Raw genomic sequence first — 15,027 nt, 5'->3', positions numbered from 1 at the left:
TTTCTCAAACATAATTAAATAACGTTAAATAAGATGTCAATACGTTATTCTTCATTATCACGCCTATGGATGAATGTATACTTTTCCAGGATATCGGTTAGATAAAAAGGTATTTAATTAAAAGTTTTAATGTAAACTAATTTAGTATTATTTTCTCACCACTTGTAATGGGTATATTCTAGTATTTTTAATAATATTATTAATACGATGTATGATTCCATGTGCTAAATATGTAGGGTCCTATATTAATTTTTTTTTTATTAGCTCTAGTTATACGAGTCTGAAATCAATTATTATTGATGAATCATGATGGTATGTACCTACAGTGTCACAGTGAATGCCAAGTTAAGTAACATTACACCCATTTATGTAAAGTTTTTAATCTGACGGAAATACTATCTTTTGTACGGAGAAAAATGCATATATTTTTTTATGATGGCTGTGTTTAATTAGAAATTATATAATACCCGTTTATAATTTATAAACATATAATGTTTTGGGCGTCTGGTAATAACAAATATTATTTAAAAGTTCTAGAGTAAAATAATACGATAAAGATGTCCAGCATATCGATGAACACTTTATTGACAATTGTTCAAGGTATTTGTATAATGTTCAACGTCATAAGACATAAATATTCGTTTATACTAATAAGTGTAGACAGTGTAGGGCTCAAGTCAGTAGGAATGTATTAGTGTTTATAAAAAATTGTTTGAATCATTCATCGAATTGTAACACTATAGGTAACAATAATATATTAATAATAATTTTTGTTACTTCGTTTTTTTTTTTACTACACGTGGAAAGTTATGTATTAATATATTACGAAGTTATTGATGTAACTTGTAACTTGTAGCTTGTAAGTATATAAACATAATACATTATTATTAGATAAAAATATATTGGCATTGGTAAAGCGTGTGATCTACTGAGAAAACAGTAGATAATTAGTTAAATAAAAATAATATGTAATATTATGTAATTAAATTAAAAAAATATTATACTATATTTAATACATAAAAGTTTTTTGTGTTTACAAAACAAATGATACAATTAGTATTAGTCAAAATATATAAATTATGCTTAAATATGATATTTGTTACAATATTAAAACATAATAAACTTATTTTATATCTTCCAAAAAATGTATAAATAAATTATTCCGATTCATTATTGAGCATGATAATAGATTTTCATTAGTCCCATGCATTTTTCTTAATATTTTGAATTTTAATATTGACCATAAACATTTTATTGTTTGTGTATTAGCCCCATTTACAGGATTCACAAAATTTTTAGAATAATTGACAGTTAAATGATTATAGCCAATATCATTTAGACTGGAGTATATTTCCATTCATCAGACACTATGGTAGTCGCCAGCAAAACTTCTCTTTGTATGATTAAAATTAATGTATTTTTATCTCTTCGTTCAACAATAAAAAATTTGCGTTCTAATACATCACCATTTTTCCAGCATAAACCAAACACCCAAAGACCTTATCACTGTGTATTAAGTTACAAAAGGCATATTATACGTTACCTATTGAGTATTAATTAGTAGATCACGGCGGACCCGGTAGATCACACGCTTCACCAATGCCAATATATTTGACCTTATCTATCATGAACTAAGAACTGCCTAAGATACAATTGACTTCGATATCGAAACGTTTTCAGCGGATTACAAAAAAGGTACATGAAAGGTACGAGAAACGGGGATTTTTTTTATGGAAATACTCAAGTATCTAAAATAAGTCTATTATGATATCTTTGTCCTCGTACTTAGTATTAATTAAATAAAAATAATAATAAAATACGCTAATGATACCACCTATATAAGATTAAGGAATCTACTATAATAAATAATCAAGATTTTATCAATATGTCACAGGTAAAAAAATAACCTTTTTATATTATTTTATAATGTTCTCTATAGTCTACACTTGCCATGCGCGTAAGGCGTAACGGTGGCGTTCATTTTTCGACGTATACCGTCCCTCATTCGTAGGTAGGTCATGCTGTCGACGTACAGCCGGTGTTTGATCCACCCAACGACCACTGTCGCCGATACTTTTAAGATGGAATGCAGACCGTGGTTCGACATCAGTTAGCTAGATAACCGTACTATTCATTTTATACATCACTCTTCGCTTTGTGCACTACTACGTTCTTTTCGCCCGTCACAGACTAGGCTACGATTTTTTTTTTTTGACTTTATTCCGTCCGCATAAATTCACTATTTTTTTTTAACTTACTGTTTGTATCAGTTCATTTTCTGAATAGCTCCGCAATACGATGGAATCGATAATACGAATTTCCATTTTACTTATCATAACATCCTCCTGGACAGCAGCAACAAAGAACAATCGTTTGGAAATACGGGGTCGACAAAGTCAGTATATAAATACTATTTATTAAATAATATTTGATTTATGTTTTCATTTATAATTACTGAAATCAATATCGTTTGTAATTATTCATTTAGTATTTCATAATTTTAGTTCGTTTAATATATTATGGTAATAATAATGTTATAGTATAATAATATAATGTACAGGCATACAAAGAGTATAAGCTGGACTAGGTAATTACTTTTAAATATAATTTTATATATACAATTTTTAAATATTGTTTTTGTATCTAAATAATTCTTAATGTGTGTACTGTATAGTATCATTATCAATATTTGTAGTATATCATTTATTGTTGTACATAATATCATATGTTAATGAGTAAAGACAAATATGAGAAAAGGCTTTGATGTAATATAGTATGAGTAAAATGTATAAATCATTAATAATGATTAACGATTGTAATAATGATTTATTATTATTGAGTAAGGATGTTAAATTTAAATTTGATGGTTAATCATTGTATTCGAGGAAAAACGTTTCTGAGTGGAGACGGTCTCTTTATCGGCTATGTATATATAAATTAATATTTTTACTAGTCAATTATTTATCTGTTACTGCATAAAGACAAAAATCGTACGAAATATTTTGTTTATAATATAAATTATGTATAACCAGAAAGGTGGGAGGGCTAATAGTGTAATACTAATTACTAACAATGAGCTTGCTTCGCTCCTATCCATCACGATGATAATAATAAATAATTATCAAACTATTATTGTGCGCTTCTATGGAAATGTTATGGTTTCTGTGTATGAGAAAAGGCGTACGTACGTGAGAGAGAGTGAATGGTTTGTGATCGTGGTGATTCGTCGAAAAATAGACCGTAGGGAGTTTTAACGTCGGAGAAAGGGGCTAGGATTATGTGGCGGGCATGAAGTCTCAAGGTCGTAAATAATCTATTGCCTATTTTTATTAATAATAGGTATTTATTATATATACACACGCACGTGTGTAATCGTAAGTTTGTGTGTACGTGTGTGTATTAAGGTGGTCAGATTAAATTGTATGATTCCCGGTACAATAAGTTATTATGTATAATTATATAGCTTATAATATACGTTACCTATATAAGCCTTTCCCAAATTATGGAACATAGGTTGAAAAATACTTTTATGGGTCAATGTTCGTAAAATAATAATAAATGAAAAATAAAAAAACTCGTGTGTGTGTTATCAGTACGCGCGCGGGAAGTTAAACTTCTTTTGAACGGTACTCACTGAGTGAGTGAAAAAGAAAGTAAGGCATGGATAGAATGGGGTAATGAGGATAATAAAGAAAGAAAAGAAATTATAATACGTAATATTATTATTATTATGTGATATTATGTATATGACGTACTGATACGCTTCGCACCGCCGCCCCGACGACCGTATGAAATCATCTCGGACGATCATTCCGTTTTTATCTAAATATTTATCTCATTAATATTATTGTTGAGTATTCTTTGTTTAATAACCCAACCAAAAATACTGTCGCTTAATGACACAACGCATGTTTACAAAATACAGCTACGACAATCCGCGGCTGCGCACAACGACATGTCCGTGTTTGCGTTCGTACGGCCACCCGTTCGCTTTTTTTTTCCTCACTACCCTGCGTAAAGAAGTTTAACTTCAAAAATAAATTTAAAAATTATCTTTATATTTAACCAAACAATATTGATTATTCAATACATATTGTACTATATCAAAATAAAATGATAAAATTGCATACAATAAATATGATTATTAATATTATATTATATTATACTATATTGTATTATGGCGTACTTGTTTTTTTTTTTTTGTTTGCGGATTACCTACCTAACCAACACAAAGTAAATCTGTGCGTTTTCGTAACAAAATATGAAAGGTTGGGAACTGTTTGTACTGTGATACATTAAAACCTTATAGGTAGTTTTTTAGTCGCCAGACATCCCCCTACACAATGAAGGTCGTTACTCGCATTCTTTCGTGTCAGATTTTTCGAACTAAAGTAGGTCATTCATTTATAATCATCACTGTTATCCAACAGGTAGCAACATCGAACGAGTCTTAACAATTATTTTTATATGGTTCAACATAAAAAAACACGCAGGACTGAATTTACTTAAATGTATGTGGGCGTTGTTACTGTATATATATATTACAAAGCAATCATCGATAATCGGTGGTATAGGATTGGGGAGTAAACACGTTTTGTTAAGAGCGCTGCGCATGTAATTTATAGATGGTTACTGAAAAAGAAAATAACGTATACGGCAATTACTTCCAACGTCGTATGCTGATAAATACACACAAATTAAAAATGAATGTTGATTAAAAAAGTAATTAAGCCTATCTAACTTACAATATTATATTACCTATATTTATCTATCCATGTTTTATAGTTCAAATGTCTATGATAAATAGTCGCTTAGTAAAATTATTGACAAGCGATGAATTATTTATTATAATGTAACATTTACAAGAAATTATATTTTTAATTGATGAAGTAGTAACTTGTGGTGGGCTTCGACAGTCATGAATCATGATGGTGGGCAATAACGTAAGGAAGTCACTCGAAAATCGTTTACTACAGATAGAAATACGTGCATCCAAGTACTAGCAGTGGTCATGATTAGCGTGCAAGTGTGTATTAAATAAATATAATATAAAATGCCTGCACTAAATGATACTGTGACATACGTATTTAGTAAACTGTAAGTACAGAATTATTGACAGGATCGATGTTCGGTAACCCTAATCACAGTTTTGATAAATATGATATGAATTATTAAAAATTAAAAAAAAATTTATAGTTAATACTATGCATAAAATCAAATATAAAATATAGACAAATAAATGTATAGGTAATCTTCGAAATATGGGGGAAAAGTAGTTGTCATTTTGACATCGTATTAAAACTAAATTTATTAAAAAAATTACTAAAAAATTACGTTGAATAATATTAAATTCTTTATTCAATATTATTTAAAACACATAGGTTAACATAAAAATAAAACAATTTTTTAGAAACTGTTAAATACGCATAATATTTCACCGAAATATGAATCTACTTCTAAAATTGACGAAATATACCAAATACGCATTTTCAATTTTTGATCATTAGACCACTGTGTATAAGACGGATTTTTAATTTGGTTCGCTATAAAGCGATAACTATATATGGGGCTACAAACGCTACAAACTATATGTAACTATATAACTATGCTATAATTTTCGAAACCTATAGCTATATAATCAGATTATATAGATTATGACATTGTTTCAGCTAGTCAACTTAAGCAACAAATAGGTATATATGACAATAAGTTTATGCACGCTGTGAAATAAACAATAACAACAGTGTACAAACAGTATAATTCGTTTATATGGAAATGTATATTTGTCTTTTCGTGTGTTGCAGTCAAGCAGAGACGCGGTGGCCGATATTGTCCTCCAATGGGATACAAGGAAAAATACGAGGTAGCTTTTGTAGATAATGGACCACCGATGTACGGATGCGCCTACTTGGATCACGACTGGCAATTGAGCGTTGTGCCATTGCTTCATCTATGGCTTGAACGTCGCGAGGAAGCAAGTATCGAACCCGCATATTGCAAAAACATGAGTAGTACGTACCTATAACGAATCATTATTGCTATATAGTATAGCGATGAGGGGAGATAGTGTTAAATGCACTACGCCCGTGGTCCTAGGAAAGTTCTCCCTAAAAATTTTGGAAATTTAATTGTATTTTTTGTATATACTATAATGCACTACATGCTCACAATTCTAGTAACTTTAAATGTCACCACAAGTTATTATTTTAGTAATTAAAACACATACACAGAATACAAATTTTACATTTATATATTTATGTAAATACCCGTGATTCTGTTTCAAGTGTTCGTCCGACTTGGTCAGTAATCAAGATCAGTTATGTTATAACATCTCTATGTAATAAAATATAATTAAAATGTATGGGTTGGTTGTCCTCTTAATTTCCTCCCTCGTACGTAGAGTTATATGTATTTTAATATTATATAATAATTTAACGTTCTACTTGTCACGGTAACAGCAGTAGCAATAAGTTTGCTCATTGTTTCCTTATAATACATTATAATAAAAATAATGTAAATAATAATTCAAAATACATTCAAAAAGTTTTATTTTAAAGGTTTATTAATAGGTTTTTTTTTTGTATAAGCAAACCAATTTTTTATTCAAATACACAGTTTCATTATACTAAGTAGATAAAATACAAATTATATAGAAATTAAAAATATATCTTCCGAGAATATAATTAGTGTTTATAAAATATAAATTTTACTGTGAAATCCGTGATTGGTGAATGTTGACGTATTGATTAAACTTGAATTCTTTTTAAACATTCACTAAGAATTATCGACATTTACTTAATGATATATTGGTAACGTTAATTTAATTTAATTTTAATATAAATAATATAACATTGGGACCACGGAATTTCAATACAATAATATGCAGTTGTAGGAATACTACCTTTAATATATTAGTTATTTTGAAAGTTAATAATTTTGACAAAATATTTTATTACTTTACTTAACACCTTTTATAACATTTTATAATATTTTATCATATATGAGGACTGCTGTTGTCATTAATTGCAATTATACATTGTCTACGATTGCTTTACATTTACACAATAACTAAACATTTTTTTATACACCAAAAATTAGTTTTTAGTGTGTAATAATTGCTGATTTAATGATGTACTAAGAGATTTACAACATTTTGTAAAATAAAATAAAAGTAATTTAAATAAATAATGCATATAATTGTATTTAATAATAATAATTTATTGATTAAATTAAATATATTGTATATTATTAACCAAACCTGTATTGTGTATGTCAAAATTAACTAAAATCATGATGTAAGTGTCCATATTTTTTAATTTTGCCAACATTCACCAACTTTGTAGGACATATGATTTAAACTAAAATATAAATATTATACACATATACCCTAGCATTGCGATAAGCCGAAGGGAATTGGGGAAGGGGTTGCGACCGGTCGTTTGAATCATCTATGACTTTGTTACAAAAATGTCTTGTAATAAAACTTAAAATTTTTTTATGAATTTTCGTATAAACTATATGTGTACAAGAAATATAATAATTTATTAGGTACACTTTTTTTTAAAATTTATTGTTTTAAATTATAAACATACTTATACTCAGTTATTGGTCTACATAAGTATAACACTGTGGCGATAAACACTCAAAGACGTTCGGATTACTACGGCGCTACTGTATAATATTTTAATCTATCACTGTATAATTTCTTATATAGGTAACTAACTTTTTTCTTTAATTAACGTTTACGTGCGTAGATCTTGTTGACTGGAGGTTAATATTTTCGTTTACATAGATCATAGGCCGATTATTATATTATATTATATTTTGATTACTAAAGATAATTTAATCATAGCAGTAATAAATCAAAATATAAGGACTCCTAAAATCTGTATAGCAATGTTTATACATATAGATAGGTATATCTACTAAATTTATAAAAAAAAACGTAGCCCTCAGGAGAGATACAGGCTCCGTATTCACGTCTAAGTCGATTAAGGTTTTATGAACAATATCATTATTAATTTCTAGTATTTCTACATCTTCGTACTAATGCTGTAAAAGACAAAAGTTATACGTTATTATATAGTATTGTTGCTCCCTTATAAATTGCCTAGTATAATATAATTCTCCCCAAGTATAGAATCACTCTGATAATAAGTAATACTTATTACTTACATGTGATTTACATGCACGCAAACGTGTTCATCACAATATAGCACTAAACATTACTTGTGTCAATAAAAATGGCTTCTACGCAACAATAATCTTTATACTCTTGTATTTGTTTTACAGATATGAATCACTACATTTTCGAGTGTTTATCAAGAGAGGAACCTATCGACATTGAAGAGATTGAGAAAGGCTTTCAGTATATGTCGCTGTATGAATACACACCAAACGCATACGGTGAACACCTCGAAATAGCTAACACATTATTCTACAGATGTGCCGTGAGTATATACTGTGTACCTTGTATTTACTTATATTGTTTATATATGATATTATTAGTTACGGTTCATTAATTGTTTTCCTCTATTTCTACCTTTTTCTGTGCGGCCCATAGGTATACGTCGCTGATGAATACGAAAACTATGGGGTTGTGGTAATTCGGATGGCACTTGGCAGGGGAAGAGCAGAGCATTTTAATCCAAGACAGTGCGAAGGTTTATCGAATCTTCTGGCGGATAAAAATCTAATATACAACCCTCCAATGCAACAAGATTGGCCCGAAGGAGCTATGTATGTATTTATAATGGGAGATATCCAGCCCAAAAGACGTATAACTACAACTACAACTACAACAACTACTACAACAACTACAGAAAAGCCATCCTTATCATATTATCAATTTTTATTAATGATATCGGGTGAACTTCCCTAGATAAAAAAATATTATTAACTAATACAACTGCTGATGAAAGTAGTTTTTAAAGTATAATGATAATATAAACATTATTGTATATCATATAATATTTAATATTAGATAATAATATGATAAATAAAATTTTTAGATTTAAGACGATTAATTAAATAAAACGATTAATATATTAAATATATATATATATAAGTATAATAATAATTATTTTTAAAATATTAATGTTAAATTAATTATATTCTTTTTATAAAATGACTTGCGTATGGTGGTCTCGTTATGTCGCCACCAGGAACGTTATGGCGGCAGGATTAAATATTTACCAAATCATAGATTTTAAAATGGTTATGGGCTAGCTGCTGGGTCCAAATTACGGATCGTGATCAACGGCGTCCTTTTAGAAAGCGGAAGTTGGGCATGCGTTGTTACTGTCTGATTTTAAAAACTGCTCAATGGGGCGGTGCCCGGTAGTTGTTGTTTAAGCATTATTGGTATAAAAAGAAATGCCTATTTTTAAAATATTATATTGTTTACTAGGAATTGAAATTTATTGTCACAACGATAAATTAGTTATCATACTTATTACTAATATTAATAGCTTAACAAATGGAATGTATGTATTGTATTGTATTGTATTGTATTCTTTATTTATATCGAACAACATTTATTATTTCAAAATAAATTGTTGTAAAAGATATTTTATATAATTTCCAGTCAAAATAAATCAACAATATTTAATATTTTTCTATCGTTATATTTTTTTATTTATTTACTTTTTTGTATAACAAAATTTATTTGTAATTTCATATTCTGAAGCAGAATATTTTTTGTAGTATTTCGATAACATCAAAATTCAAAAAAATAGATAATGAGTTATAAGTGTTTAAAGTTTTGGTGATATTAATTAAGGGATACGGAGATATAAAAATATATATGACGGTATTTATCACAAACTAAGATACATAATTGACTGCTATCGAAATGTTTTTAATTGATTACAAACAGGGTATGAGAAACAATAGTACGGGGATTCATGATGGAAATATTCAATTATCTAATGCAAGTCATTATAATATTTTGTACACATAAATAAAATAAAATAATTCATATGGAAAAATAATAAAATATGTTATTGACTAAGTATACCGCTAAAATCTAAATCTATTACTAATAATAATTTTATAAATATATATATTGTAAAAAACGACTTTTTTATGTTATTTTATTATTTTGTTCCTTATACCTGTCGTACGCGTATCGGTGGGGTAAATTGTTCGACGTATAGCGTCCCTCGTTCGTGCACAGGACTGCCACAGGTATTTAGGTATTATTAATGTCTATATAATACACTAATACGATAATGTCATTGATGCACAGCCTGTATTTAGGACTCACCACCAGGAGTACCTCTGCAGTGGCTTATGAAAACGATACGCAGCCATCAGTTAACTACCAGAGTAGCATTCGTTTAGTACTTCATCATTTGCTTTGTATTCTGCTGCGTTCTTCTCATCCGTCACAGACGTTAGTCACGATCGTTTTAACTGTATTTCGTCCGTTTAAATTAATTTTATTTTTTACTCGTTGGTTACATTATTGCACAAGAAGATGGAATCTATAATAAGAATAATACTTCTACTTATCATCACGTCCTACTGGGCGAGAGCCTTTAGTCATTACGAAGCTTTGAATAAATTCATTCAAAGAGGTCAGTATAGATATTATTTAGCTTACGTCTTCGTTCACAATTACGATTATTATTTTATTTTGCTATATAATAATTTTATTATTTTTTATTGTTTTTATTTATTAACATTACCGTGTTTACTTTATTTTGATTAATTTTCTTTTAATTAATATATAATTATTAGCACAGAGATCGTTATCATTTGTAATAATTTATTTAGTATTTCATAACTTTAGTTCGTTCAATTTAATATTATGACAATAATAATAATAAAGTTAGTATAATAATATAACATACTGCCATACATAGAGTATTCGCTGCACTAGATAATTATTTTTAAGTGAAGGTCTACAAGATTTTCTGTTAAACATTTTTAAATATCCGTTTTTTATCTAAATAATTATTAAGTGTGTTGTGTATAAATTATCATTTACTTTGAGTAAAATAAAATAGGAGAAAACGCTTTTGGGTGTTACCCGAGTCCGTTCCAAAAAAAGTCATACTTTTGACATAGGTAGCCCAAAATGGTTCTAGGTCACTTTATACGGTTGAGCATCAATATTGCGAACCTGGACACTTTGTACGGTCGGGTAAAATAGTATATTGCAGAACGAGGACACTTTGTACTATTATGTATAATTTTTATTAAAATTGTTATTAAGTTTAAATATTATTTGGTAAATCTAAGTATCTTATACGTTCTCCGAGTTTTAGGACAGTTTTGCGGGCATTACAATTGGACGAATGTGTCAATAGGCTACATAAGAAGCAAAAATCTAATTCTGGTGAAAATAATAAGCTATTAACTTTATGTAACCAGAAACAAAACAAAGAAATAATTTAAAATTTTAAAATTCCATTTATTATTTATGTTGGTTTTAACGTTATTTCTCTTTTTTGACATATGTTTATATTGTATACGTTTTTAATTAATTTAAACTAATTATTTTGACTAATAGTATAATATATTATATTTTATAACGTTTTTAATAAATTTACTTTTTTATATTTAATTTTTACATTTTAATAACTTACATCATATAAACAAAACACTTAGGTATATTACTGTATACATTTATATGTATTATATATATATATATATAATAGTATACAAAGTGTCCGCGTTCTGCGATCTAAAATTTTACCTGACCGTACAAAGTGTCCGCGTTATGAAATTTAAACAATGGACCATATAAGTGACCGCTTACCAGCCTAAATACATTCCATTTCATTTAGAGTTACCCAAAGTGTGCCATTGAGAATTGAACTGACTTACATCCCAAAATTATTTTTGATTCTAATTTATTAATTTATGTTATAACTTTTTATTTTGACTTACACTTTTAAGTTTGGGTTACCGTACTAATTTTTTTTAATATTTATATTTTAAATTTAAAGTACCTATCTTTATGGCTGGTATTTAAATGCCATTCTTTTGACAAAATCTAGTCTTGGTATAATATTTTCAAAATCTAGATATATATGAGCGGTGTCTATAAAATAGGTACCTATTTGTATGCTGTAGACTAAGAACGCACTCGGTTATTTAATATAATTTGTTGATAAAGCGTGGACACAGCCGAGCTAAGAAAATGGTAAAAAATAAAAACAGGACGCAATCAGGATATATTCATGCTTTGATGTAAAATATGAGTCATTTGTATATCATTATTATTGAGTATGGACAGTATGGTAGTTAAATTTGAATTAAATGGTAAATCATTGTATACGAAGAACAACAATTCTGAGTGAAGACAGTCTCTTTATCAGCTTATACCTATTTCTAAGGATATAATATTATTATAATATTGTACTAATATTTTGACTAGATAATTATTTATGTATTACTGCATAGACTTAATATAAGTATATTAATATGATTATATAAATTTGTGTTGTAAAAATAATTTTTTTTTTTGTCAAATATTACCACCTACTATTATTTACTAACGATGATAGGTAAAATATTATATATATATATTAGTTAAAAAAAAAAATACCAAGGGGAGATTTATTCTCCATATCCCCCCTATCCTGGTAAATACGGCACTGGATGATATAGGATTATAGGTTGAAATAAACTATAACAATATAGTTTACACGCAGTATAATTCGCTTATATGGTAATGTAATATTTGTCTTCCCGTATGTTGCAGATAAGGATAGACGCGCTGGCCGACTTTGTCCTCCAATGGTATACAAGGAAAACTACGAGGTAGCTTTTGTAGATAATGGACCGCCGATGTACGGATGCGCCTACATAGAACACGACCGGTCATTGAGCGATACGCCATTGTTTCATTTGTGGCTCGAACGTCGCGAGCAACGAAACATCGAGCCTACCTATTGCAAGAACATGAGTAGTACGTATAATGAATATCATCATTGCTATAAACGCTATAGTATAGCGACGAGGGGAGATAGATACTTATTAGTTTTATTAAATTGTTTCTAAATAACCGTGATTCTGTTTTAAGTGTTCATTAGACTTTGCCAGTACAATGACATATCTATATAATAAAATATAATTAAAAACTAACGGTTTGAAAATAACCTGTCGAATATGGGTTCATCCCTCGCATGTAGAGTTATATGTATTTAAATACCTACTTTGTAAAATATAATGTTCTATTTGTCGCGGTATCGGCGGTAGCAACAAGTCTGCCCATTCTTTCCTCGTTATAAATTGTAATAATTAAAATAATTTGCGAATACTAAAAATCCAAAATGTTATTCAATAAGTATTATTTTAAAGCTAAAATTGTATTTTTATTAATAGTTTTTTTTTTTAATACGCATATAAATTTTTTACTCAAATACACAGTTCTGTACACACATCATCCTTGGTAATTAAAATAAAAATTATATAGAAATTAAAAAAATATTTTTGGAAAATATGATTAGTGTTTATAAAATATATATTTTACTATGAAGTCTGCGATCGATGAATATTGACGTATTGATTAAACTTGTATTCTTTATAAACATTCATTAAGAAATATCGACATTTACTTAATGATTGGTGAATATTGGTCATCGAACCCGCCTATTGCAAGAACACAAATAGTAAGCATAACGAATCATTATTGCTATAGGTAGTACAATAGCAACGAGGGGAGATAGTGTTTGATGCATTTCACCCGCGGATCCATAAAGCTGTTCATTAAAATTTGCAAATTTAATTATATTTCTTGTATATTATACTGTAATGTACTATTACATGCTCACAGTTATATTAACATATAATGTCACTACAAGTTGTATTGATGTAATCCGTTAATCGTAACAGTTTTCGAATATTATATATTTATGTATAATAATATAATATAATAATTGACAAACACAAAGAACACTCGTTTTATATTTATATATATATTGTATGTAAATGGTCGTGATTCTGTTTCAAGTGTTTGTGTCTGACTTGGTCAGAATTATAATGTTCCTATGTAATAAAATATAATTAAAAACGAATGATTTTAAAATTACTTGTCATGTATGGGTCAGTTGTCCTCTTAACTTCCTATTAGTCTATAATATTACAATATCTGTCACGGAAACGGTGGTAAAATTATTTGTGTCAACAAAAAGGGTTATCAAGCATAAATATATCTTTTACTCATGTATTGTTCTGTTGCTCTATCAGATATGAACCATTACATTTTTGAGTGCTTGACAAAAGATGATTCACACGATAAGGATGAATTTGAGAAAGGCTTTCAGTATATGTCGCTATACGAATACACAGCAAACGCATCTAACAAACATATAAGTAAAACCGACAAGCAATTCTACAGGTGTGCCGTGAGTATTCTGTAATTACGTTAATTATTTAATCATAAAAAAAGAATACCAGTATCACTCGTATCCAAATCTAAAATTTTGTAACGCTATGACTTTGATGATTGTGGATAGCGGTGGGTTTTAGAGTACTTATTTAAATTTATATTTTATGTTGTTAGTTAAGGTTTATTTATTTCTTTTTCTCTATTTCTGTATGCTCCACAGGTGTTCGCGGCTGATGATTACGTCAACTATGGGGTCGTGGTAATCCGGATGGCACTTAGCAAGAGTATAGCACACTATTATGAATCATCACTGTGCGACGGTCTATCGAATTTGCTGTCAGATAAAGATCTGAAGTACGACCCTCCATCGCAACAAAATTGGCCCAAAGGATCTCAGTATGTATTTGTAATGGGAGAACTTCAGCCCAAAAGACGTATAATAACAACTACTACAACAACTACAACAATAGCCCCATTAGATTTTTTTGATTATTTTTCCATGGTATTGGGTCATCGTCCTAAATATTAGAAAAAATATATAATATATACTTTCAAAAATCTATAATACATTGTCATATATAATTATAATTTTGTATGTACCTTTAAGAATTTTTGTGTAATAGAAATTATTATTCAATATTTTATTATAATTTAATTACCTATTCAAACACACTTTTAGTAAT

The 15,027-nt window shown here is 28.5% G+C and overlaps 1 protein-coding gene across 1 annotated transcript; it reads left to right on the top strand.

Annotated features, from left to right (window-relative positions):
* The first annotated feature begins 557 nt into the window (after positions 1–557).
* Positions 558–14,873, top strand: LOC113560109. The gene is made up of 7 exons (XM_026965882.1): positions 558–600; positions 5,805–6,011; positions 8,293–8,450; positions 8,564–8,777; positions 12,716–12,922; positions 14,203–14,360; positions 14,565–14,873. Exons 1-7 carry the CDS (start codon positions 558–560, stop codon positions 14,871–14,873), a joined length of 1,296 nt encoding a protein of 431 aa, XP_026821683.1.
* Positions 14,874–15,027: the final 154 nt, after the last annotated feature.

The sequence above is a fragment of the Rhopalosiphum maidis genome, chromosome 3 (genome assembly GCF_003676215.2).
Source record: "Rhopalosiphum maidis isolate BTI-1 chromosome 3, ASM367621v3, whole genome shotgun sequence".
Lineage (NCBI taxonomy): Eukaryota > Metazoa > Arthropoda > Insecta > Hemiptera > Aphididae > Rhopalosiphum > Rhopalosiphum maidis.
This window is presented reverse-complemented; position numbering and strand designations above follow the sequence as displayed.

Bases quoted from the DNA above. Each gene is read 5' to 3' on its own strand.
- LOC113560109 (XM_026965882.1), top strand. From the start codon at position 558: ATGTCCAGCATATCGATGAACACTTTATTGACAATTGTTCAAG. The intron at 6,012-8,292 runs GTACGTACCTAT...TTTGTTTTACAG, and splicing joins ATATTGCAAAAACATGAGTA to ATATGAATCACTACATTTTC. The intron at 14,361-14,564 runs GTGAGTATTCTG...TATGCTCCACAG, and splicing joins AGCAATTCTACAGGTGTGCC to GTGTTCGCGGCTGATGATTA.